This window comes from Cherax quadricarinatus, chromosome 67 (genome assembly GCF_038502225.1).
Source record: "Cherax quadricarinatus isolate ZL_2023a chromosome 67, ASM3850222v1, whole genome shotgun sequence".
NCBI classification, from domain to species: Eukaryota; Metazoa; Arthropoda; class Malacostraca; order Decapoda; family Parastacidae; genus Cherax; species Cherax quadricarinatus.
This window is the reverse complement of record NC_091358.1, coordinates 10,103,682-10,129,494: the sequence shown is the minus strand read 5'-3', so window position 1 is coordinate 10,129,494 and position 25,813 is coordinate 10,103,682. Positions and strand designations below refer to the sequence as shown.

At 42.4% G+C, this 25,813-nt stretch overlaps 1 protein-coding gene across 1 annotated transcript in view; it reads left to right on the top strand.

The window, feature by feature from the left end:
- The window catches only part of Appl (amyloid-beta-like protein), a 422,233-nt gene that overhangs the window by 185,036 nt on the left and 211,384 nt on the right, over nucleotides 1–25,813 (top strand). The window contains exon 2 of the mRNA XM_053792413.2: nucleotides 12,171–12,353. Coding sequence (XP_053648388.2) covers nucleotides 12,171–12,353 — 183 coding nt within the window. The remainder of the gene's footprint in view (nucleotides 1–12,170; nucleotides 12,354–25,813) is intronic.

The following is a 25,813-nucleotide window of genomic DNA, read 5'->3' as shown; positions in this document are numbered from 1 at the left end:
GTGCATACAGCTGTACAAGGTGACTTGCAGGATCATGGTTTTGTACTCCATGGTACAAAACTTCAGGGCTTTGTTCTGCAAGCGTCGAATACGGAGCGAATACCCGACTGCAAGGAGCTTAATGTGCTACTGTGCAATATGCAATCGCTAATGCCCTCTAGTATCATCCGATCTCTGATTATTTATTTTATATTATTATTATTATTATTATTATTATTATTATTATTATTATTATTATTATTATTCAGGGGAAGCGCTGACCCCCGTAGAGGTCATACAGTGCCTAGGGAAAATGGGGAGGTAATCAAGTTTGATGCAGGGAAGGGAAGGGTAGCTTTAGTTGGTGAGAATCACAGCCAAGCTCATCAGGAATTTAATTAGCCATTACAAAAATCCCCCCCCCTTCTCCCCTTGAAATTATCCAAGGTCTGTTCAGAGATATTGTAAGTTTCACTACCAGGACTTACGATTTTGGCGTAAATAGCAACGCTCTTTCTGCCGAATAAGGCTAGCGAAAATTTGTGTATGCAATAATTTGGCAAAAATCATTCTGAACTTAACGAAAAAAAATTCATTGTTTGTTTATTATTAAATTATTGTAAACTCATCTAAAATATATTTAGTGTGATTAGGCTAAATTAAATTGCGCTTGTTATAGTAAAGTTAAGTAAGTTTTCTAATGTTCTTTAGGTACAAAATTATTAATTTTTACATCAACATAAATGAAAAAATGTATCTTTAAACGTATAAAAGAAAATTTTAGAAAGGACTTAATTTTAAATGAGTTCTTGCTAATTGACCAGTTTTACTTATTGGGCACAACGTATGTATGTATATTATGTGTGTGGGGAAGGGGGCGGCTTGACTTGGTTAGTGTGTAATGTTGGAAATGGTATGGTGATGCAGAAACGTTCCCTTAATAAATACCGTGATCCGTGCACACGAGGCTTTTACATGTTGTTTTTGCCAAAAACGCAGAATGTGTATTGTTGTTCTCACAGCTTGCTTCCTTGTGCTGCTCTCTCCTCCAGGAGACTGTAATTCAACTGTACACTAATAGTCCGGAATACTACTTTGATCCCTTCACTGGAGATTGAAGGAGACAAAGTCTATATACAGTGAAATAAAAATCTGTGTAAACTGAAATATCCACTGCTGCGTATGTACTAGGATATACTCGTACATCTGTATATACTGATAATATGTACACCTTGCGAAACCATTAACATCACTAACACCTTTTATCTCCATGAAGTATAACTGAGTTATGTTCTGGAAGATTGTTGATCTTTCAGTATTTCCTCACTGGCTGAGCATTAATCACACCCTTGTGTTTATAAACAAAACTGTTCTCTCTCTACCTTGTGTTACCCGTTTTAATATCTCTGCTGTAGCAAATTTTCTTTGTTTTCCCTCTCCCACTTCGCTGGACTTAGCCATATGTTTTCCACGGAGCTGAGTTACCTTTATTTGGTGCGGAGGCTGAGCTGTGCTTGGGTGACTATGTCATTGAACGAAGCTGGCTTCTGGCCAGGCCTCGAGGGTAGAAGAAACCTATAAACCTGTCTCAGGTATGTCCTTCATGTGGCGTGTTTTAGAGACTAGTGTCTCCCATGCACGGTCCATTGACGAAGAGGTCAGCATTTTTTTTTAAAGAGCCAGAACATTTTTTTTAATTTGTAAATGTTTCAACCCTGTATGCCCCCGACGAGTAAATTTAGCGCGTTTAACTATTGAAGAAAAAAATGGGCTTTAATAACAAAGTATAGAATTGGAAAGAAGAATTGTTCGGGTAGTTTGAAATCTGTTGTTTGGACTTCACTCGGCGGTGGTAAAACTTTTATTGCCGTCTACAAGAGGGAATTTTGTAAGTCCATCAAGTGAGTTCATGATCAGCCGGGCTGTGGAGCCTGCGTTGAGCTACGTACTGCCAGCACTAACAGTTCAGTCAGGATATCAACCAGAAGGCCTGGTTTGGGACAGCACCGGTGGGCGATGATGATCGGAATCAATTACATGTAGGCTGACTTTCAAACGGCTGTTGACATGGAGGCAAATGATCTCTGCGATCTCCGATAGAGAGAGACAGGGACGCCGACAGTGGACGAAGGATGGAGCCTATACTATTACTTGCACTGAGTGACTCATACTGGTTTATCTCTTCATGAAGTACATATTTTATCATGGAGAAATTCCTTCCATTGTAGTATTTTTTCAAAAGTTTTAATTGTTAAGTTTGGGGACTTGAAGAGTTTACTAGAGTTGTGAACCGAGGAAGAATGGCTGAGTAGCATGTTGGGTGTGTAAAACTTTTGTTTGGTGGTGGTAATAGTGGTGCTTGTATGTAAGTGACGGGGATCACCGCCCCAGCGGCCCGGTTCCATATCAGACCGTCTGGTTGATGGCCTAATCAACCTGGCGGCTTGTTCCACCATAGCCCGGCTGATTAGGAACTTAATGAATTTAACAAGTTCCCTCTTCAAAACAGCAAGGGCCCTGTTGATAATTTTCCTTATGTATGAAGGGCAGTTGTTGGAGAGTCTTGGTCCCCTTACACTTATTGTGTTATCTCTTATTGTACACGTTGCATCCCTTCTTTGAGGGTATTTTGCTCCATGTATCGAGCCTCTGGCTCTCGTAAGTGATTTCGGTTTGCAGATTTAGGTACAATCCCTCCAGAATTTTTTTAGGTGTAAACAGTTGTGCATCTTCTCGCCTACGTTCCAGGAAGCACAATTCGAAGGACTGCAAACAATTCCAATAATTTAGGTGCTTGATTGAATTTATACCGGCAATGAAAGCGCACTTTACATTATCTACTTAAGCGATTTCGCCTGCTTTAATGAGGCTGTTAGTGTGCAGCAGTGTTTGAATTTAGAGAGGACATGTGAAGTACCGTATTTTCCGGTATATAAGGCGCTGTTTTATTCCCACAAAAAGTCTTTAAAAAATCAGCCTGCGCCTTATATGCTTAAAGTCAGGGTCTAGGGGTAGGCTTTGTGTTATGCGATATCACTTGTTTACTAACGTTGTTACAACTGCTTGGAAACATTGCCTTATGTCTCTTATGATCGTGCGCCTTATATGCCGGAAAATGCGGTAAAGAATCTTCATAAGCATAGCATATTTTGTTTTAAACGTTCTGGTTATCCAGCTTGTTACTTGCGTGTGTAATAACGACACTACTGCTATCCTTGAACGCTAAATCTTCTGACATTATCAATGGTAAGTCCCTCACATCCCCTCGCTTGGATTAAACCCGATGACCTCTCTTCCCTCAGGCGCTGTATGACCTTTATGGACTTACCACTTCCCCATGGATCTAATAATGTGGAACGAACTTGGATTGCTACGTTACAAGCCTGTCGACTGAATGTGGATCATTAAGACTGTGTATCACCTGTACACAAGTATTTTAATCCCTTCGGTAGGGATTAAAGTATATTCGGTATATTTACTGAGATATACACATGTCATTATATATACTACACTGAAATACTCGCTTCTCGGTGTATAAATACCTTTCGGTGTTTCACAAGAGTCCACACTTATTGGTGTACATTTGAGATGTGTGCCTCTCGGTGCATACTGTATACCGTGGGACAAGCTACAGTACATTCTTCTACAGTTTGTATATTTTGTGTGATTTTGATAAAATGGTGGAATGTGTTGGGTGGAGAAGGTAGCTAGTGTGTTGTTGACACGGGCAGGGTAATATGTTGTTAGCGGAGGCTGACTACAGCTCTACCAGTCTTCATTACCAAGGATCAACCCGGCTTTACTCCCTCTCCTACTTACATCACCTCCCCCATCCAATTCTCCCTATCTCTTTCCTCACCCCCTCTCTCTTTCTCCTTACTCATCTCCCTGTCTCCTCTTCCCCTTCTCCCTGTCTCATCTCCTCTTCTCCCTGTCTCATCTCCCCTTCTCCCTGTCTCATCTCCCCTTCTCCCTGTCTCATCTCCCCTTCTCCCTGTCTCATCTCCCCTTCTCCCTCCCGTCGCCCAGACGCCTCATCCCCCCCTTCCTCTTCCAGATGCTTCTCCCTCTCTCCAGATGCCACTTCCTCCCTCCCTCTCCCCAGAATCCTCTCCCTCCCTCCCTTCGGTCTCCTTTCCCTCCCTCTCATTTCTTCCCCATCCTTCCCTCCGTTTCTTCCTCCCACCTTTCCTCCTCAAGCCTCTCCCTCCTTCCTCACGCCTCTCCCTCCTTCCTCACACCTCTCCCTCCTTCCATCCCTTGCTGCCCCTTCTCTTCCCCTCTGCCCCTTCTCTTCCCCTCTGCCCTGCCTCACACCTCTTCTTCAGTCCCTGCTTCTCAAAGCACCTCTCAATTTTTGCACTTGGCTTGATGCTTTGTGTTGCAGCTGGTGTTGACAAAGAGCTCCACCCAGGTGTGTCGTCTCCTTCACGGTATTTAATGCATGTCTCCGCTTCTCCCCACATCATTCACACATTGCGGCCCACACCTGCCGGGATGGGCTATCCAGATAGGCCTCAGCTGTTCTGATGGGGCCGCAGCTGCCCTGATGGGCCACAGCTGCCCTGATGGGCCACAGCTGCCGGGATGGGCTATCCAGATAGGTCGCAGCTGTTCTGATGGGGCCACAGCTGCCAGAATGGGACGCCGGTCTCATGTGTAGATAAGACACATGTGCAACACCTTATTTCTTTAGTATTTTGCACGTCTTATTTATCCTCCTTTTTGTTTTGTATATCATTAATATACTAAGGCCTCGGATGTAATGTCTCGCAGTTTCTGTAATGGGACCACAGGTGCTGGGATGGGACCACAGGTGCTGGGATGGGACCACAGGTGCTGGGATGGGACCACAGGTGCTGGGATGGGACCACAGGTGCTGGGATAAGATCACAGTTGCTGGGATGGGACCACAGCTGCCAGGATAAGACTACAGCTACTGGGATGATACCACAGCTGCTGAGATGGAATACCAACTGCTGGGATGATGATACAGCTGCTGAGATGAGACACCACCAACTGGGATGGGAGCGCGACTGCTGGAATGGGACCGCAGCTGCCATGATGGTATCGCAGCTGTTAGCATGGGACTACAGCTGCTAAGCTGGAACCACAGCTGCCGGGATTGGCCGGAAGCTGTCGTGATGGGCTGGCGAGGTGAGGTGTTATCCGCCATCCTTGCCGCACCTGCTGTCTCCCTGGGTGGCTGAGGATGGTGGGGAAGGTGGAGCACACGCTGCTGACGTAGGTTGATATACTAGACACGGGGAAGGTGGATACCAGATGTTTCTAAGCGAGGAAGGCAGAAAGTAGGTGCATGTGCATGGGAAAGGTCGATAAATGACCTTTTAGTAAACGGGAAAGGTAGGAGTATACACACTGGGGTATTAGTACACTGGAGAGGTACATAGCACACAATACTAGAATTTGTACTATGAAAAGGCAGATATATTTCTTATGGTTTATACCTATGCTTTCTGCTGAGAGGGACTACTTACAGTGTATCTACCGCTTGTCTGGTACTTGCCTTATCAACCAGGCTGTTATTGCCGGCGGCCAGCCGGTCCATATATCCATTATAGCTTGGCTGATCCGACACTTGGTTGAGGTACATGTCCAGTTTCCTCTTCCTCCATCAGTGTTTCTGATATTTTGTGATAGTGTTCTCTTGTTGTTACCACGGCGCCCCTGCTTTGCACTGGATTTATTGTATACATTCTCTTATATTTCTCGCTCCGGGCCTCAGATCGGACTACAAAATTGTAAGAATGTTCAAAACCGATCACAGGAATAGTACCACGGAATGGGTGGGGTTTGAATCCATGGAGAGTGAGTCCTAACGTACTGGCCTGTGAGTTTTAGGACTCATTTTGGTTCAAATCCCACCCGTTCCCTGATTTGTTTGCAGTCGTGTTATTACGATTCCACGAGTCACAGGAATAGTATAGCATGTCTTCAGTAGAGCTTAGGTTAAGTAATGCTCGTCAGGAAACAGGACAAGTGTTTCCCGACGCGGATCTTAGTTACATGATGACCCGCCGTTGGAGCTCTCTGTCATATGACCGAGGCCTTCCGCTGGCTTACCGGTCCACCCCTTTAAAAATTATGGTCACTGATGTAAATTCAGTGGAGCGCTTCACCCAGTCTCTTATCAGTCTTTTCAAGGTGGGGGTATGTGACTTGGTGCTGAATGGCTCCTCGTCCAAGGAATTGAATCTGCCTCTCCTTCTTGTGATAAAATATGATTATCCAATTCTTCAGGCGTTGTATGACCCTTTTTTGTGAATATAATTTTGACTAGCGAATTACAGTAGCCTGCAAAAACTTGCATGCTCAATATGATAGGTGTTAATCATTTGCCGGGCGACCCAACATAGTCGGTATAGTCAGTAATCTGTGTCCAAATCTAACTCGTCCAGACCTAACCTATGTGATAAACTCTGAGGCACACTGTTTCTACAACCAATACTAGCGAGTTAATTTTGGTTAGGTTTTTATTTGGAAAATAGGATATATAAGCAGTGTGCTATCTTCTTCTATCATATAGAATAGTTACAATTGATGTATCCAATTTTGCTAATAGTAAAAAACTAACCTAACTTGACCTAACATCCAAGCCTAACCAGCTGGTATCTTAGCTAGTGCTGTCATTTACAATATTAGATGCTGGTTAGTGTGCGTTGGGGGGGGGGAACCTGTTATCCAACGCCTAAGACCATACCTGTGACCTCTTTCCAAGGTTCAGTCCTCACAGCCTGATCAGCCAGGCTGTTGTTGGCTGAAGTGAGCATGGGGAGGTGATAGGATCAACGAAGAGCTTCACAGAGCTTTGCCTGCAGGGGAAGTTGAGAGTGTGGGGCCCTAAGGTAACACCCACACACCAGAAAGTTAAATCTTACACCCACATAACTTTGTGTAACTCTGTAATTATGATTTATCTAGTTCTGTGCCTGGATTGTGAGCGCCACCTCGCGCTCCTCTGTTGTTACACTCCCTTTTTATTTAGTTTTATTCAGGTGATGCCTCGTTTAGCGGTTAATTATCCGCTGACCAACCCAACCTTAGTTCTACACCTCATTTAAAAATTAGACTCTTGAGACGATGGTAACGAACTTGAGGTTTCCAACTCCTCAGTTGACGGCCGTCTCCTGTAGCCAGACGTAAACCTCTTGTTTATGTAATGTATCTTATTGGCGGTTAATTAGACGTAAATTTGGATATCGGTGAACATCGTGCTCAGATTGACACCCTGCAACGGATTGGAAAATGCGCGTACTATTTGGAGGGCAGGAATCTTTCCGAATTTTTGATGAATTCCGAGTTTTTCTACTCTCGAAGCCCGGCCATGGGTCAAGCTCGTCTGGTGGTCTGATGACCCACATATCCATCACAGCCTGGTTGATCTGACACCTGGTGAAGATACTTGTCTAATTTCCTCTTGACCAATTTCCTCATGATTTCTACACGTGTCCCAGTAGTGTTTCTGATATCTAGTGTTAAAATATCGAATAGTCTGGTTGTGGTGTCAGGCCAGGCTGCCAGAGAAGGTTTTAGATTCGTACCGTGAAGGATGAGTCTATTGGCAACCTTACTCATCCTGTGAGTGAATATACCGTCTTAAAGATAGTTATCCCATTCTCGCAGCACCGGTGAAAAATGTTCAGATTTGAATGTCTCGTGGGTTTCCATTCCCACCTCCTTGCCAGACGTATCGCGGTCGTTTTGTTTTTTCTTTTATTTTGCGTATCTGTGGTTAAATATGTGGTTTTTGCTCAACCCACATGGAGACAACCTCAGGAAATTAATTGATCTGTATATTTCGACTTCTTTATGGGTCGAAATATACAGATCAATTAATCTCCTGAGTTTGTCTCCACGTAGGTTATTACTGAGCATTGACAGGTGTTATCCATATGGTTATTATTTTTGTTCATTTTTGTTTATTCTTTAACCAAACCTAAAATAGGAAACAAATTTAAAAACAATGCAGGAAACACACATAAAATGAACGTTGGAAACCATGCTGGGAAATTTAAGGTCGTTAAAGGAGAGGTTGAGATAGTACATACCAATCCAGATAGTTGACGCCCCAATGACCAGGATAAAAAAAATATCAAAATCAGTTTGCCTGTACGTCACTCGGGAGGAAAATTATTTTTTTTTTTTGGCTTACATAAAAGTGTGTTCATGTTGAATAAATTGCTTCGTCATATATCTTGCTGTCGCTGGGGATACCTGGCCAGGCCGTGAATGTCGACTATCTTACTCCAGATTGCTTAGCCAAGATATTAAGTAGTAACGTTCCGGATTTATTTCTTCAAAGATTGTCACCAGGCGGATATAATCTAGGCTCAGCGTGCTGGGTAAATCCTTCCTACATATTTGTGTCTTGTCTGTTCGGAAAACGACCGTAGGAGGAATTGGCGAGTTAAATTGGCAGGCTAAATTGGCTGGAAAACTGGCGAGTCATATTTGGGGGTCAAATTGACTGGGTAAACGTGTGGGCCAAAGTTTATATATATTGCTTGTTTTCTTCAGTGAGTTAGTTGTGAGCAACAATGTGGTTCACCAACTGCAGCCTCACAGTGAAAGATATGCATCCCGGACCTGTTTTATTGAAGTAATGTTTCGCATTCTTGCCCGCATTGCTAATTTACGTTTTATCTGCCTCAGTCATACTCCCTGCATGACGGCATACACGTACTCTCTCGCATGCGCGCACACATGAACGGAATGCAGAGAATAGAGGCAAACTTCGTAACAGACTTATGGTTTTAGCCGGAAGCAGAGGCAGGTCCACAAACAGAGCACTAGAGTAGTCACTGAACTAGAGTGGGACAACTGTAGGAAACAAGCAGAAGGGTATCGGGGGACACAGATGTCATTTAAAGACACAGATCAACTGTAAGGACGTTAAGAATTATATTTTCAGTGTCAGGTGGTACATGGAACGCATTAGACGGAGGTCTGAAACCTGGAGTCAGTCGGTCGAAAAGAGTGGAGAGGAAAAACCATGAGCTATGGCCAGACTCCTGCAAACGCACCTAGGCGAGTACTTTGAGATGCACGCCCCCGCCTGTGCCCTACTAGCATTTCTCCTATTCCATTCCCTCTCCCTCTTCTCAATTATTCCTTGCCACCCACCAGTTACCATTTCACGTGACCCCCTGACACCACTTAGTCCCACCCAGCCATACTGAGGCAGTAGTAACTCCAGTCCTGCCGGAACGAAACCCTTGAAGCTCGTGGAGCTACTGATACCACAGTAGACTAATTTACAGCATCCTCATAGCCCTATTTAAGTATCTGAACTCAGGCATATGTCAGCAGGCCCTGATCCACCGGGAAGCTTGGTCGAAGACCGGGCCGCGGGGGCGTTTACCTTCAAAACAACCTCCAGGTAGGCTTACAAATTTCATTACCTGATTTAAGAAGTCAATCAACTATTAGGAAATACGGTAGGGTAACGTAAGTGGCTTTTGGTCTCACTGTGTGACTTGCATAGAGTAAGAGTAGCAGCACGCTGCCGATTACCTACTTTTGTTTATTATAAAAATACTAGACTAACAGACGATACATGAAAAGAAGAAAGGTATGATACATAGGCGCAAATAAGGCACAATAGGTCCTGGGGGCCAGGGATGAGTCAAGCTGGTTCGTTGAGAAACATTGTGTCCACAAATATGGCTAATACAAAGACGCTTAGAAGAGATTAAGGCTTTATTAAGATGAAACATCATCGTAAGATTGGCTTGCTCTGCTCTAAGTGTTTTTATATTACCCAAAACTGTTTTTTTTTTGGGGGGGGGGGTCAGGAGCTGTGATTAGACCCCAACAAGCACGTGTTTGTGAGCACATGCACAAACACAACACGTTTGATTAAAGCCTCATACGTCGCCTTGCTATGCAAGTCAAAACACATGCATATTTATTTAAGCAAATTGTGCAGTGAATGAAAGGTGGGTGAAACACGGGTGGTGGTGGGGTTGAAACACTGGTGAGGGAGGAGAGGGAAGCACTGATTTGCGGAAGGGGGGGGGGTCGATCACTGGAAGGTGATATGTGGGAACACCAGTGTAAGGGATGGAGAGTACTAGGGTTCTGGAGTTTCTACGAAGATACGAGAAGAGAGCACTTGTGTGGAAGGGACACTGGGAGGAAGAGGAAAGGGGGGGGGGGAGACTTGCAACACTAGTGACGGAATGTTGGGGTGTAGAGGGGAAGATAAAACACATATGCAAGGGAAGAGGTGGAATACTAAGGTGCAGTTGGAGGGAGGAGGGGAGGGCTCTACACCTATCTCTGTTACACCTCAGTTCATGAAATTGTTAGAAACATTTAACTCAATAAACTTCTCCCCGGTCAACTGTTTGTCCTGAGATAGTTCCTAAACCAACGTCAAGATTTCACTGACCACAGTGTCCCTGCAGAGTATCTAAGTAGAATCAGATATATATACAAATGCTTGTCCAGCTGTTTATTAAACATTTGCTTAGTTTTAGTACTTACGGTTTGGGACCGGGCCGCGGGGGCAGTGATCTCCGGAAGTAACTCAAGGTGTGTTTCATCCTTATATAACTGCAGAGAAATCTTAACCATATTTGTGCTGCATTTTTATTCCTGAAAGTTTAGTTTTACTGTTTAAAGTTATTGACTGCTGATCAAAGATTTCTTTGAGTATCAAATTTGATTAGTATCCGAAAAGTTAAAAGAGAGTTCGTATTCATGAGAGAACGAGACAAGTGCTTTTAAGTCTTAACAACCCCGCATCCCCTCCATGGTTTGTTTATTAATAAAGGTACGGATCTCAGTTACCCTTTCTTGCGCTTTCCACCGTCTTTGTTCGTCACTTTTGTAATTTGGAATTAAATCTGGAAATATTCAAGATGTGTTTTACCGAGCGCCTAGTTCAGTCGGTATTCCTTCTTGTGTTTTGTGTTATTAAATAGTTTGTTGGTTCACAATCTTGGAAACAAGTGTGTACCGTCAATTGTATTGAAGAAAAAGTACAGATGCAGAGAAAGTTTAAATTATGAAGACGTTTCGTTCTGGTAAAGTTCTACATTGAGCGAAACGTCGTCACAATACTTGCATTTCTACATTTGATCCGTAATCTTATTTTATCTCGGTAACTGCCATACAACTCAGGAGGTTCGTCAACAGGATCACCGGTCCCTGATTCTGCGTTTTCCCAACATAGAAAACTAATCACCTTCAAGTGTTGCAGAACATTTACCATCCCCTCGCATCTTTTTTTTTTTTTTTAAGCAAGGGGCAGACAGGTGAGGGAGGCGCACGTGTATATGCGCACATCATCGTGGTGTAGTACCCTAAGCATGCACTGCAGGGAACAGTAACATCATGCATCCCAATGAGTAAGTAATGTATGTACCATTGTGGTTGAGCCGGGGACTCAGTGAGCAAACTATCCTCCTTTCACACGTTCTTTCTGTTTCACGTTACCTATCGTCAGTGTCTGAACGTTCTCATAATACTCATTTTTTGAAAGATATATGTGCAGAACAAGGTTGACTGTGGGGTATTTTTGGAAAAATGACAAATACCAGAGCGTTATAACATGTGTTGTATCAAAAATAAGATGGGGCTTCAGGCCGAGGTTAGAAGAGCCCTCGAAGCTGTTCACAATCATGTCACATGACAGATTGCAGTGGGAATTCATTCATAGTCAGGGGCGATGATGACGCAAGTGACCACCAAGAGCCACGAGAGGATTCCCTGGAGTATTCTCCAGACAAACACACGCGGAGACAAAACAAACGAAGTACTGTATATTTCAGCCTTACACAGAGACCTTTTCATCGTGAGGTTGAAATACACAGTACAGTACTTTCCCTTTATTATCACCATAAGAGTTGTGTAGTATACCTGTGGCCAGTTTCGAGAGTTTAACTATTCCCCTTCCTTTAAATATATATTTTACATTGCAATGTTGGTATTGTAATAAACACCAGTCAGTGGAAACAGACCCACTTGGAGTCATAAATTAAACGAGCAAAAGAATGCTGAAATATATAGGTCCTACATTATTTTGTTATTTTTTGTTTATCACCAAGCGGATTACCCCGTTTCCACATTTTGCATGATTGTATTAATGATTTATGTGCAGCTTTTATGCGATGCTAGAGAATTCTGTCGACCACTGGGGTTATAAAGAGTTTGCTTTATTACAGAGTGGCGTGTCCGCTGGCGAGGCCGGGCCCAGGTTCGAGCCCCAGGTTGCCATGGTATGTGCGGGCCGCAACCACCAGTACCACGCTCAGTACATGACCCAGACCGGACGATGGGTCACCGACGCCAACTCAAAGGTTACTTGTCTCAAGGACAAGGTGGATATCCTCCGCTACTGCAAGCAGGTGAGCCTTTTATCTTAGGGGTTGAATCTAGGCTCACACTTTCATAGACTGAAAAAGAATTTCGACTCCTTGGTTTATAAATATGTTGTGTACATAGGTGGCTGACCTGTGAGGTACGCAGAGGTCTAGCAAAACGCGTGAGTTTTGTTTACATGTTGGATAGTTTTTAGCTGGCGGACTGGTAAGTCAGAGGAAGACCTCAGTTAAATAATTAAAAGCTAAATTGTGTAGGTCATCTAGGAAAATAATTATATCAGTGAAATCCTTGTACTCTGTCGATTCGAAATATATATAGTTGTAATGTTTCAAGGAAATGCTTATCGTCGCGTGACCTCAAAATGACTTGTGTCAGAACTTTTGACCTACAAATCAAACTGAACTAAGGTTACAAACGTAAGTTCAGATCTTAAGATAACCCTAAACACTAAATTTGAAGAGATTTAGAGAAGGTAGGGTGGTTGATCCTGGACCTCCCCTACTCCCCGTCCCTCATGTTTAAAGCGCTGAATAACCCAACGTTTTAATGCTTTATTAATAAAAAATATTACAGGTCATCGAATTCTGCCCAGTCAAAACCCCTACAAAACTTATTGCAGTACTTAATTAAGAGTTGATATCACCCCGCAGGCTGTTGTATGTTGAATGATGACCTGCGTTGTGCATAATTGAAGCCTTGCTCGTGCAGCAAAAGAACGTAAGACTGGAGGAACACTGCAGCAAGCCTAATGGCCTACAGCGTTACCCTTTTTTTGAAGTAGGGAAGATTCACATGTTGAATCATTAAGGGTTAACCCTCTAAAAATTAAGACGTTCATTTCTTTGAACTAGTGAACCGTTACTGGCTTTCACAACCGGAACAAGAAGTGTGTCTTTGTTAGGGAATCTAACAAAAACTTTAATGTTTAGGAAAAGTGAATTTAGAGTGAACCAGATTCTGTGTGTATCTGACGAAACTGTGAGCTGGGTGAGTCAACCTGGATTTAGGTTAGCATACACAAGACTGTCGGATCTGATGTTTAGTACAGAACGAACTTCTGCCTACCTTTAGTAATAATGGTAGAATTACCGATAAAATGTTTGGCAAATGGACACAGATGCAACTAACGTGACATTTTATTGTGGGGACGTTTCACTTTCCAGGAGCTTTGCATCTTTGTCAGTTAACATCTGCCTATCTACCACTGGACAACCCGATGACCACCATTTGATGTCTCCTGGGGGTCATTGCCCCCGCCACCCGGTTCCAGACCAGGCCCCCTGCTTGATTGATCCACTCATCTTCCTCTTTACTGGGCTTCTTCGCAGCTTCCTCATTACTAGGCATCTTCTCAGCTTCCTCTTTACTAGGCTTCCACCCAGCTCGCTCTACTAAGTTTCCATCCAGGTCCCTCTTTACAAGGCTTCCTCCTACCTCCCGTTACTAGGTTTCCTCCTAGTTCACTGTACTAGGCATCCTTCTAGCTCCCTCTACTAGGTTTCCTCCTAGCTTGCTCTTTACTAGGATTCTTCCATCGTCTTGTAGCTTTAAAGTATGCTTCAATAGGGATGGGTCGATACCAAAAGTTTTGCTGATACCGATACCAGCAAAATTATCCAATACCCTCCGATACTGATACATTGGAACAGCCCTAATCTCCAATATTTTCTCTCTCCCCGTCTCATGTTCTGTCCCTCTCTCCCTCTTTTCCTATAATCTTCACTTTCTTCATTCCCTTTATCCTTCCTCTCCCTAATTTCTCTTCCCTCTTATCTCCATTTATCCGGTGTCCCCTTCCTTACCTTATTTCCTATCCTTCTTTTACTCTTCCTTTCCATCAGTCACTCCCTTTTTGCCCCTTTCCCTTCCTCTTTCCCATCCTTCTTTTACTCTTCCATCAATCACTCCCTTCTTTCCCTTCCTTCCCCTTTCCCCTCTCTGTTTCCCTTTCTCCTTATCTCTCCCTTTCCTCCCCATGCTTCATCATTCCTCTACTCTCCTTTCTCTTCCCCTTTACTCTTACCCCTCCTTCCAGCACCGAGATTTTTATGGCTTCTCGACTGTGTTTTAGCTCTTGCTAGAATGCTGAGTTATTTATGTCATAAGGCTGTCTGGATATTTGCATAGTGACACCTCGTGTGAATGTTGTGAAGCAGAATACTGTGATAGTAAGGATGTAGCCTGGTGGTGTTCCCTTCAGGTGAAAGATGATAGTCGTTTAGACATTGTTGCCTCAGAAAAGACGACACTCATTTAGACGGGTAGTGTTTCCTTCAAAGAAAAGGAGAATCGTTCAGGTAGGCGGGGTTGCTGTCGAGGTGAATGTGGCAGTCATTTACACTGGTACTGTCAAGGAGAATGTGGTAGTCGTTTACATTGGCACTGTCAAGGAGAAGTTGACAGTCGTTTACACTGGCACTGTCAAGGAGAAGTTGACAGTCGTTTAGGCAGTTGCCATTGTTGTCAAGAAAAGATGGGAGGTGTTTAACCTTGTGGCGAAAATCAGTAAGCCAACAGTGGCTCTTGTCACGACCTGCTGTAGGTCCAGCTGCCACCAGTTCCACGTTAGCCTAGTAGACAGCACGGTATATAACCTCGCACGCCAGCAGATGTTTCTTGCCATGCTCCAGGCATAGGAGGAACACCACGCGGTGGGTTGTAGGCTGGTAAATGGGTGTGAAACATAGGCCTGGCTCGTCTGGTGTTTGCCTGGTCAACCAGGCTGTTTCTGCTGGTTGCCCGCTGACCCACATATTCATCACAGCCTGGTTGATCTGGCACCTGGTGAAGATACTTGTCCAATTTCTTCTTGCCACTCTTTACAGTGCTAATATCTGCAGAGGATGATACTGTGCTGTGACTTTCATCTCTTATGTCGGATATATAAAAAAAAAGAATTTGAGCGAGTACTGTGCCTTGAGGAACAGAGCTTTTCACTGATGTGGAAAAACACTAAATTTATGTATAGTTCAGGATATTTATTGAAGGAAACATTTCGCCACGAGTGGCTTCTTCACTGGTACTGAAGAAGCCAATCTGGGCGAAACGATTCCTCTTGTTTATCACCATACCATTATTCTATAATGCTGCTGTTTTACAATTATCAAAATATTTGAAAGAGTTTTACATTATCACACGAGCTCCGTCATAATAGGATATTTAAGGCATGTGATATAATGTTTTTTTTTTTTTTTTTGTGAATAGGGAGTTAGAGGAATTTTGGGGCAGGGTGCATTACTATGCTGTCAGCGACTTCAGCAAAGTCGAGTGGAGTTAGGGTTATGTCAGAAATTTTGGAGATGTTGGAAGGGTTTCGAGTGAAAAATTGTTTGGATTTTTCCATCTTTAATCCATTCGTGAAAAAATTTAATTTCGATTGTAAAACTTTGGTCTGATTAACAGGTCACTCAACACATTTGTATATGCGCAGTTTTATTATTGTCATCAGTGTAAATTCCATCACCTTAAAGAAAGGAATGTGGTTTTTGTCTAGGGTTTTGTAAATGACAACGTATTTTCGATTTAGTTTTATTGCTGACTTCTTTCTCTCTTTTTTTTTTTTTGTATACTCTATGATATATTCAGTTTTATCACTGTAGCCTGCATTTTTTTTTTTTTTGAGAAACTGCGAGAATCTTGAGAAGCTCAGTGATTCATCATCATCATCTGTAGAAGGAGTCGCACTTTTTCAATCCTGCATCTTATTTAAAGAAAGTCTCAGTGCCGTGACTTGAACAATATGTAAATAACCCGCATATAAGGAAGGAAAAGCGTCTCTCTCTCCTATGTGCGGGTCATTTGTGTATTGGATCTGTTTTGTTCTTAGCGGTATAAGTGTGGAGCTCATTTCTAGTGCCATTGAGCTCCTCCACTCGAGACACTGGTTTAAGAAATGGTATGGTGATACCGACAGGATGTAGAAAACGACTCTTATGTACAGTACAGGATATATATTAGAGGAAACGTTTCCGTGTGTGGGTTATTTGTGTATTCTTCCTTAAATAAGGTTGAGCTTTAAAATGAGCTGAGCTACGATAATATTCTGGGATGATGCTATCCCTTAAATAAGACCGAGCTTTATAATAATAATCTTTATTTCCACAAGTACATGTACAAGGTATACAGACCTAGCTGACATCAATGACATAATACTATATAGAAAGCCGCGTGTTATGCAGAGCATTTCGGGCAAATTAGATCAGTTTTGTCCCCATGATATGACACCAGTCGACTAACGCCCAGGTACCTGTGTTACTGCTAGGCGGACATGGACAGCAGGTGTCTTGAGGAAACACGTCCTAAGGTTTCCACCCGTACCGGGAATCGACTCCTGGACCTCAATGTGTGAGCCGAGTGCGCTACCAATCAAGCTGCGGGATTCAGCTAGGATAACAGCTCTTATAAATTTAATGGTGAAAAAATAGACAGAATTGAGTGAGATGAAGAAAGAGCTCCAGGCAGAGAGACGAGCAAAGAATATTAAATTTTGGAGAAATTTCAATTAGCTTCATCTTGGGGCCGCCGCTGCCTCAGATCCTCCGCTGCTGCCATCCAATTTCCCTCTTGGACCGAGAGATTGCCAATGCTAAGCAAATCCTACATTAATATGATTACCCGACTTCTTGTTTTTCCCGAGCCTTGTCGCAGACGTAAGGAGCAGGGGATGGGAGCAAAGGGAAGGAGCAGGGGATTGGAGAAGAGGTAATGAGCAAGGAATGGGAGCAGAGGGAAGGGATGGGAAGGAACAGAGGTAAGGAGCAGGAGGAGGGGTTGAGTAGAAGTGAGAAGCGAGGGTGATCAAAGTAAGGAGCTAAGGGATAGAGCAGAGGTAAAAGCTTAAGTGACAGAACAGAAGTAAGAGTAGAGTACAGGTAAGGAGCTGAAGGGTGAGAGAGCAGAGGTAAGAGGTTGTGGGTGAGATTGCAGAGGTAAGAGGTTGTGGGTGAGATTGCAGAGGTAAGAGGTTGTGGGTGAGAGAGCAGAGGTAAGAGGTTGTGGGTGAGAGAGCAGAGGTAAGAGGTTGTGGGTGAGAGAGCAGAGGTAAGAGGTTGTGGATGAGAGAGCAGAGGTAAGAGGTTGTGGGTGAGAGAGCAGAGGTAAGAGGTTGTGGGTGAGAGAGCAGAGGTAAGAGGTTGTGGGTGAGAGAGCAGAGGTAAGAAGTTGTGAGTGAGAGAGCAGAGGTAAGAAGTTGTGGGTGAGAGAGCTGAGGTAAGAAGTTGTGGGTGAGAGAGCAGAGGTAAGAGGTTGTGGGTGAGAGAGCAGAGGTAAGAGGTTGTGGGTGAGAGAGCAGAGGTAAGAGGTTGTGGGTGAGAGAGCAGAGGTAAGCGGTTGTGGGTGAGAGAGCAGAGGTAAGAGGTTGTGGGTGAGAGAGCAGAGGTAAGAGGTTGTGGGTGAGAGAGCAGAGGTAAGAGGTTGTGGATGAGAGAGCAGAGGTAAGAGGTTGTGGATGAGAGAGCAGAGGTAAAAGGTTGTGGGTGAGAGAGCAGAGGTAAGAGGTTGTGGGTGAGAGAGCAGAGGTAAGAGGTTGTGGGTGAGAGACCAGAGGTAAGAAGTTGTGGGTGAGAGACCAGAGGTAAGAGGTTGTGGGTGAGAGAGCAGAGGTAAGAGGTTGTGGGTGAGAGAGCAGAGGTAAGAGGTTGTGGGTGAGAGAGCAGAGGTAAGAGGTTGTGGGTGAGAGAGCAGAGGTAAGTTGTGGGTGAGAGAGCAGAGGTAAGAAGTTGTGGGTGAGAGAGCAGAGATAAGAGGTTGTGGATGAGAGAGCAGAGGTAAGAGGTTGTGGATAAGAGAGCAGAGGTAAGAGGTTGTGGGTGAGAGAGCAGAGGTAAGAGGTTGTGGATGAGAGAGCAGAGGTAAGAGGTTGTGGATAAGAGAGCAGAGGTAAGAGGTTGTGGGTGAGAGAGCAGAGGTAAGAGGTTGAGGGTGAGAGAGCAGAGGTAGGAGGTTGTGGGTGAGAGAGCAGAGGTAGGAGGTTGTGGGTGAGAGAGCAGAGGTAAGAGGTTGTGGGTGAGAGAGGAGAGATAAGAGGTTGTGGGTAAGAGAGCAGAGGTAAGAGGTTGAGGGTGAGAGAGCAGAGGTAAGAGGTTGTGGGTGAGAGAGCAGAGGTAAGAGGTTGTGGATGAGAGAGCAGAGGTAAGAGGTTGTGGATGAGAGAGCAGAGGTAAGAGGTTGTGGGTGAGAGAGCAGAGGTAAGAGGTTGTGGGTGAGAGAGCAGAGGTAAGAGGTTGTGGGTGAGAGAGCAGAGGTAAGAGGTTGTGGGTGAGAGAGCAGAGGTAAGAGGTTGTGGGTGAGAGAGCAGAGGTAAGAAGTTGTGGGTGAGAGAGCAGAGGTAAGAGGTTGTGGGTGAGAGAGCAGAGGTAAGAGATTGTGGGTGAGAGAGCAGAGGTAAGAGATTGTGGGTGAGAGAGCAGAGGTAAGAGGTTGTGGGTGAGAGAGCAGAGGTATGAGGTTGTGGGTGAGAGAGGAAAGATAGCTTGAGGGTGGGTGTTAAGAGAGGGGGTAAATACCACGGGGTTGGGACCCCAGAGGTCAAGGGATTATGACCCTATGCAAACTTTTCCCTTCTCAAGTGAGTGGGAATTGCAACTCGTCTTCTCCCCAGGTAAACTGTTCCTTATTCAACACGTTTACTTTTGTGTTTAAAAAAAAGGTCAAATGCAAACAGATACACTTTTCACTGTCACCTAATATATATATATATATATATATATATAATATATATATATATATATATATATATATATATATATATATATATATATATATATATATATATATATATATATATATATATATATATATATATATATATATATATATATATATATGCTGAATAGGCAGAACTTGCTATCTTGGCTTAAATAGCAATGCTCATCTTGCCATATAGGACAATTGAAAATTTGTGTATGCAATAATTTCACCAAGATCATTCTGAACCTAACGAAAAAAATATATTTCACTGTGTTTAATATTAAATTATTGTAAACAAATCTAAAATATATTTAGTTGGCTTAGGCTAAAATAAATTGTTCTTGTTATGATAAGGTTAGGTAAGTTTTCTAAGATTCTTTTGGAGCAAAATTAAAAATTTTTACATTAACATTAATGAAAATATATCTTTAAACGTACAAGAGAAAATTTTAGAAAGGAATTAATTTTAAATGAATTCTTGCTAATTGACCAGCTTTACATATTCGGCACGACATATATATATATATATATATATATATATATATATATATATATATATATATATATATATATAACTGGCACTATGCCAGTTTGTAGTGATATGTTAAAAAGATTAGCCAAAGGTATGCTAAGTTCCTCTTTACATTCCTTTAACACCCTTGCAAACAGTTCATCAAGACCTGGGGATTTGTTAGGTTTTAGTTTCTCTATTTGTCTGAGGACCATGTCACTAGTTACTGCAATCGTGCATAGTTTATCATCATCCTCTTCTACATAATCTATTATTTCAGGAATATCGCTAGTATTTTCCTGGGGGAAAACTGAGAGGAAGTAGGCATTGAGAATTTCACACATATCCTTATCACTGTCAGTGATCTAACCAGAGTTGCTCTTAAGTGGGCCAATCTTGTCCCTAATCTTCTGTATGCCTGAAAGAACCCTTTTGGGTTAGTCTTTGAATCCCTTGCGACCTTAGCCTCGTAATCCCTTTTTGCTTTTCTTATTCCTTTCTTTATTTCTCTCTTTAATTGAATATATTGATTTCTTAACTGCCCATCCCCTCTTTTGATACGCCTATATATGCCTCTTTTGACCAGTGAGATGTTTTAATCTATTGTTCTTCCATTTGGGATCATTTTTGTTAGATCTAATTTCCCTACTTGGAACAGAAGTTGCCTGGGCAGCTAGAACTATGCTCGGAAAAACGTCATATTGGCAACCAAGATCACCTACCTGACCCATAGTCAGGACATCCAAATTTAGCCCACCCAGGTAATTTTTCAGTCCCATGAAATCGGCCAAGCGAAAATCTGGGACAGAGATTTGATTGCAGTTGTCTGGGTAATTCCATGATATATTGAAACTAAGTGATTTGTGATCACTTCCCTCAAGATTATTAATTAGTGAATCTTTGTTGGCAAGAACCAAGTCTAGCAGATTGTTTCCTCTAGTTGGTTCTGTCACATGTTCTAAAAAGCAATCCTGAACCGTATCAAGAAAGTCACTAGACTCGAGATTTCCTGTCATATTGTTCCAATCAATTTGTCTGAAGTTAAAATCTCGCATTATCACATTTTCATATCTAGATTCCTTATGAATTTCGTCCCATAACAGCTTACTGCACTCCCTATCAAGGTTTGGGGGCCTATAAATCACACCCAAAATTAATTTGTCACGTCCCTCGAGAAACTGTAGCCAAACCGATTCTGTGTTCGGTGTTTCTAATCTTATATCATGTCTAAGACAATTTAAATTTTCTCTTACATACATCGCCACTCCACCACCCTTCCTGTTGACCCTATCAGTGTGGAATAGTTGCATTCAGAAGGCATTTCTCTATCTTTCAGGTTGAACCAGGTCTCTGTTATACCAATAATATCTATATTACCTACACTTGCAAGTAATCTTAGCTCATCTATCTAATTTCTTAGACTCCTACTATTTGTATAGTAAACCTTAATTAAGGGAGCTAGTCACTCGTTGCCCTTTACTATCTCTCTTTGTTTGTTGATCAATTGATTTGCCATTACTAGCAACTTTATTTTGAATATTGTCTTTTAATCATATCCTTGAGGCATCCCGGTAATAACTGCTGTTTTTAACCCTAATGCTGCAGCCTGATTTTTCCCCACAAACACCCATACCTCTATAATCTATCAGTTTAAATTCCTAGACAAGTCATCAATTACCCTCTCAGTCGAATTGGCTAAAGCAGTCACTCCATCCCCAGAGAGATGAACCCCATCCCTTGCATACATATCACATTTGCCAAAGAATAGGTCCCAGTTATCAATGAATGGGATTGCAAGTTCCTTGCAGTACCTGTCTAGCCATCAGTTTATACCAATTGCCCTAGACATCCATTCATTGCCCACTCCCTTTCTAGGCAAGATGCTACACATGACTGGGATCCCTCCCTTAGACCTAACTACTTCTATGGCTGACCTGTACTTATCCAGCAGCTCCTCTCTCCTGCCCTTCCCAATGTCATTACCTCCAACACTAAGACAGATAATGGACTTGTTCCCATTACCTTAATTGACATATCTCCAGTCACTGATTTACATGAACAGACAGGAGGGTAATAGTGGCTGTCACTATATTGTTGTAGTTTAATTCCTTGTAAACCAAACGCTTGTTGTATACTGCACTCGTCTAGATGGGATTGTAAAAGTCAAGCCAGAATTCCTGACTCCGCCTCTTAATTCTTCACGTTCCACTTTAATGATTCCTGCCTTCCAGGGTCTATCACTTGGGAAGGGCTGTTGAATGAGGTGCGTGTGCAGGTATTGTGCCTGCGTGCGTGAGTGAGCATTGTGTGTGTGTGTGTGTGTGTCAGTAGTATCACTTACCAGTAGTATCAGTAGTACATGCCTCATACCAACCGTTACTGATTCACCATCTCTCACTCCCTTGATTCTAGTACCTAAGAAGGACGGTACTTGGCGTCCAGTGATTGACTTTAGGAAGTTTAATGCGAAAACTATTCCAGTTCGCTTCCCACTTCCTGTACTTGGTGACCTTTTACGTAATATCAGAGATAGTTTTTTTGACCCTGGACTTGTTACGAGGGTTTTGGCAAGTCCCTCTTCATGAGGACAGCTAAGAGCTACCCGCATTTTCCATTTCTACAGGTCATTATCACTTCCTCCATATGGCCTTCGTTACGATCTTCGCCTATCACATTCTCGAGGCTCATGACTAATATTTTTAGAGGCCTCATAGGTAACGCACTTATGGTGTACTTAGATGATGTGATTGTAATGTCTGAAGACGTGGATACGCACTTGAAAAGACTTGATGTATTACTTGGTAACCTTGAAGAAGTCAATTTAAAGATCAAACTGTCTAAATGTCAGTTTTTCAGATCAGAAATCAAGTTTCTTGGTCACATAGTCACTCCTAGAGGGGTTACGACTGACCATAGTAAAGTAACTGCAGTGTTAAATTTTCCATCTCCCAAAACTGCTGATACTGTAAGATCCTTTGTGGGCTTAGCAGGTTTTTATAGATTTTTCCTTGCCAATTTTTCTTCCATAGCAGCTCCTCTGAGTTGCTTAAGACAGATGCTCCTTTCGTTTGAACCTTCCATCAACAAAGAGCATTCCAAACTCTCATAGAAAAGCTAATATTGCTCCAGTTTTGAAATTTCCAGATTTTTCTAAGCCTTTCTATCTGACAACTGATGCTAGTTCAGTTGGCATAGGTGCCGTACTAGCTCAAAGACGGATGGCAAGTACAACGCAGTTGCACTTGCTAGCCGAGTCATTACGAAGGATAAACGTAATTATACAGTAACTGAACAAGAAGCCTTAGCAATAGTATGGCCTTTAAAGCACTTCCGAGACATATATCAGTACTCTGCTCATGTCTTGACAGATCGTGCTCCACTGATACCTTTATTCCAGAACAAACAACCTATTGGAAGGTTAGCCAGATGATCCTTGACTATCCAAGAGTTCAACCCTACCTTAGAACACTTACCTGTCAAGTCAAATGTAGTCGCAGATACTTTATTTCGACATGTTAGTATAGTAACTGCAAACCCTCCATTTAGTGCCGAGGACGTGAAGAATACTCAAAGAACAGATCACATGTTTTCTGGTGTGATTCGATTCCTGCTCCAGGAAGATATTCTAACTGTGAAGCCACCAGCACCCACCAGTGACTTTGTCATGAACCAAGAATTACTGTATTGCACAGCCGAGCTGGGTACTCCTAGCAGACGGGTATACCAGTTAGTAATTCCATAGTCACTAGTGAATGTAGCTTTACAGCTAGTTCACGATGTACCAGGTGTTGCACACCCTGGTATGGATTGTCCTGTAAAACGAGGCCGATTGAAACACTTCTGGCCTCGTATGGCAATTGATATTTTGGAGTATGCTAAGAAATGTAGTGTCTACTTGCAACATAAAGGCAGTATTAATGGGCCTAATCCCATCCAGGTGTATCCAATTACTAGCGAAAAATGGGAAAGAGTTACGCTAGATCTGTTAACTTATTTCCATTGTTCCCTCCAGGGCAACAAACGTGTGTGTTATGGTAGAGCATTTCACCAGATACTGTGAGTTAATTCCTATTGCAGATAAGACTGCAGAGACAGTAGCTAAAGCATTTAAAGAACATTTAATCTGCAGGCATACCACTACTAAGTCCCTAGTAACCGATAATGGAGGTGAATTCTGTAATGAGATTCTTGAAAGTTTGTGTACTTTGTACAAGATCTCTAAATCAACCATTGTTCCCCACTATCCTGCCAGCAATGGGTTAGTGCAGTGGTTCCCAAACTTTTTCAGCTTGTTACCCAATTTAACATGCCACATAAAGCATGTCACCCCTTTCACAAAATGTTGTTATTATTGATATATATGGCTAAAAGTGAACGTATACAGCCTCGCATACTCTGCTAATCCTAGCAAAACCATTGAAAACGTAAGAACCACACATACATTATATATAAAATTAATAATAGCTACAAATTCACAGTAACAGTGGGTAAATACTAACTATATACTGCACAGGGCAGTACACATACATACCAGCTTATGTCTACCTCGGCTGATGCTCACAGATAAACTGACAGTGTGAAATAGAGGCAGCCTCAGGAAGTGAGTGACGCGTACTGGACAGGTCGATCTGGGCTACTGAGTGACTTTTGTCCTGAAGCATACTTGTCAAAATACTTTTGGGTTTCCACACACTTAGCTATATATTTCTTCTTTTCTAATACTATATATTAGTTTTTGATGTTTATTGTTATTTGGTTTAACTTTATTACTTACTTATAATAGGTTTACTTTACAACTTTATATACTAAGACAAAGTTAACAATAATCCTCATACCGGGTACCGCATTGTTTTCTTGATTTTCAGAATTCATAACTTTTTTCTGTCACCCCTCCATTACCCCCCAAAAATGGTTAAATTACCCCCAGGGGGTAATTTACCCCCAGTTTGGGAACCACTGGGTTAGTGGAATGAATTAAGAAAGTACTTGATGTCTTGAGAGCCACTATCAACCCCAATAGTGAAACTTGGGATGAAGTCATACCTGATGTTCAGTGTGCAATAAATTTTGCTTACAGTGCCTCTTTAGGTGACATTCCACATTATGAGTTGTACAGTGTAGATAAGCGTTTGCCTTATGAGTTGTTATAATCCAACCCGAAACCAAATTACAACCCTGATGATTTTATAGCAACTCGTACCAGCTTAGCTCAAAGTGTTTTTAGAAGAATCCCTGAAACATTTCATAAATCAACAGCAGAATTTACAAGAGTCACTAATACTCGACAAAGCCGACCAAAATTAAAGTAGGTTTGAGAGTTATGCTGACTAACTTTAACAAAACATCTGCTATGCCTAAGCTCGACCAAAACTTTGTTGGTCCTTATTGAGTAGTTGAACATATCAATGGCAATAAGTATGAGGTTAGAGAAATTAGTACTGGTCATTATAAAGATTCACATTTAGATCATATGAAATTAGTATGTGTTGATGTTCCTACCCAGACTAATGTGACAGACTCTGACAGTCCTTCTGACTCTATACTCTCTACCTCTAATACTCAGACAATCAACCTGAATGTCGTTATTCCCTGCTTACATGACAAGTATTGAGAAATCCTCAAGTATCATTTGTAAATACCAATTCAGATCTGCTTCAACCATGGCATGAGTTGGCCATTGCAACAGAGTTTGATCCTCCTAGAGATGATAACCATTCTGCATATGTAAATTTCACCCCAGCAGAGTTGGCATTAAATGTAAATAACCTGTATAGATGAATAATATAGTTTAAAATGTATTTCTGTTGTCTGCTACAATATCAACTTATTAGTTTGTGTTAGCTGTATTTTAGGACACCATACGTTAGTATTGCCTAGCTATTAGTAGTATCAGTTACCAGTAGTGCTAGTAGTATGTGAATCATACCAGCCGTTACTTATTCACTGTCTCCCTATGTGATCACTGACCATTACGGAGTCATTCTGCTGACCATAGCATGATGTTTGAATGCTGCTTGCCCTCCGGGCATGGCATGGCAGTTCAAGTCAAGACGTTAGAGAGAAGACAGGTCAGGCTTGGTGCTCCTCCTTTGGTACTCATAATTATAGGTTACCAGCTGTCCGATGTGTGTTTATACCCAATTCCAGCATTCGAACCCCACACGACGTGTGTGTGTGTGGATCGATGGATCAGTCACATTCAGCAGACGGAGGATCGAGCCTCCACAACTTCTTGCAATGAGTGACCCACACGGTTTTAGTGCTTTATATAAATATGATAATAGT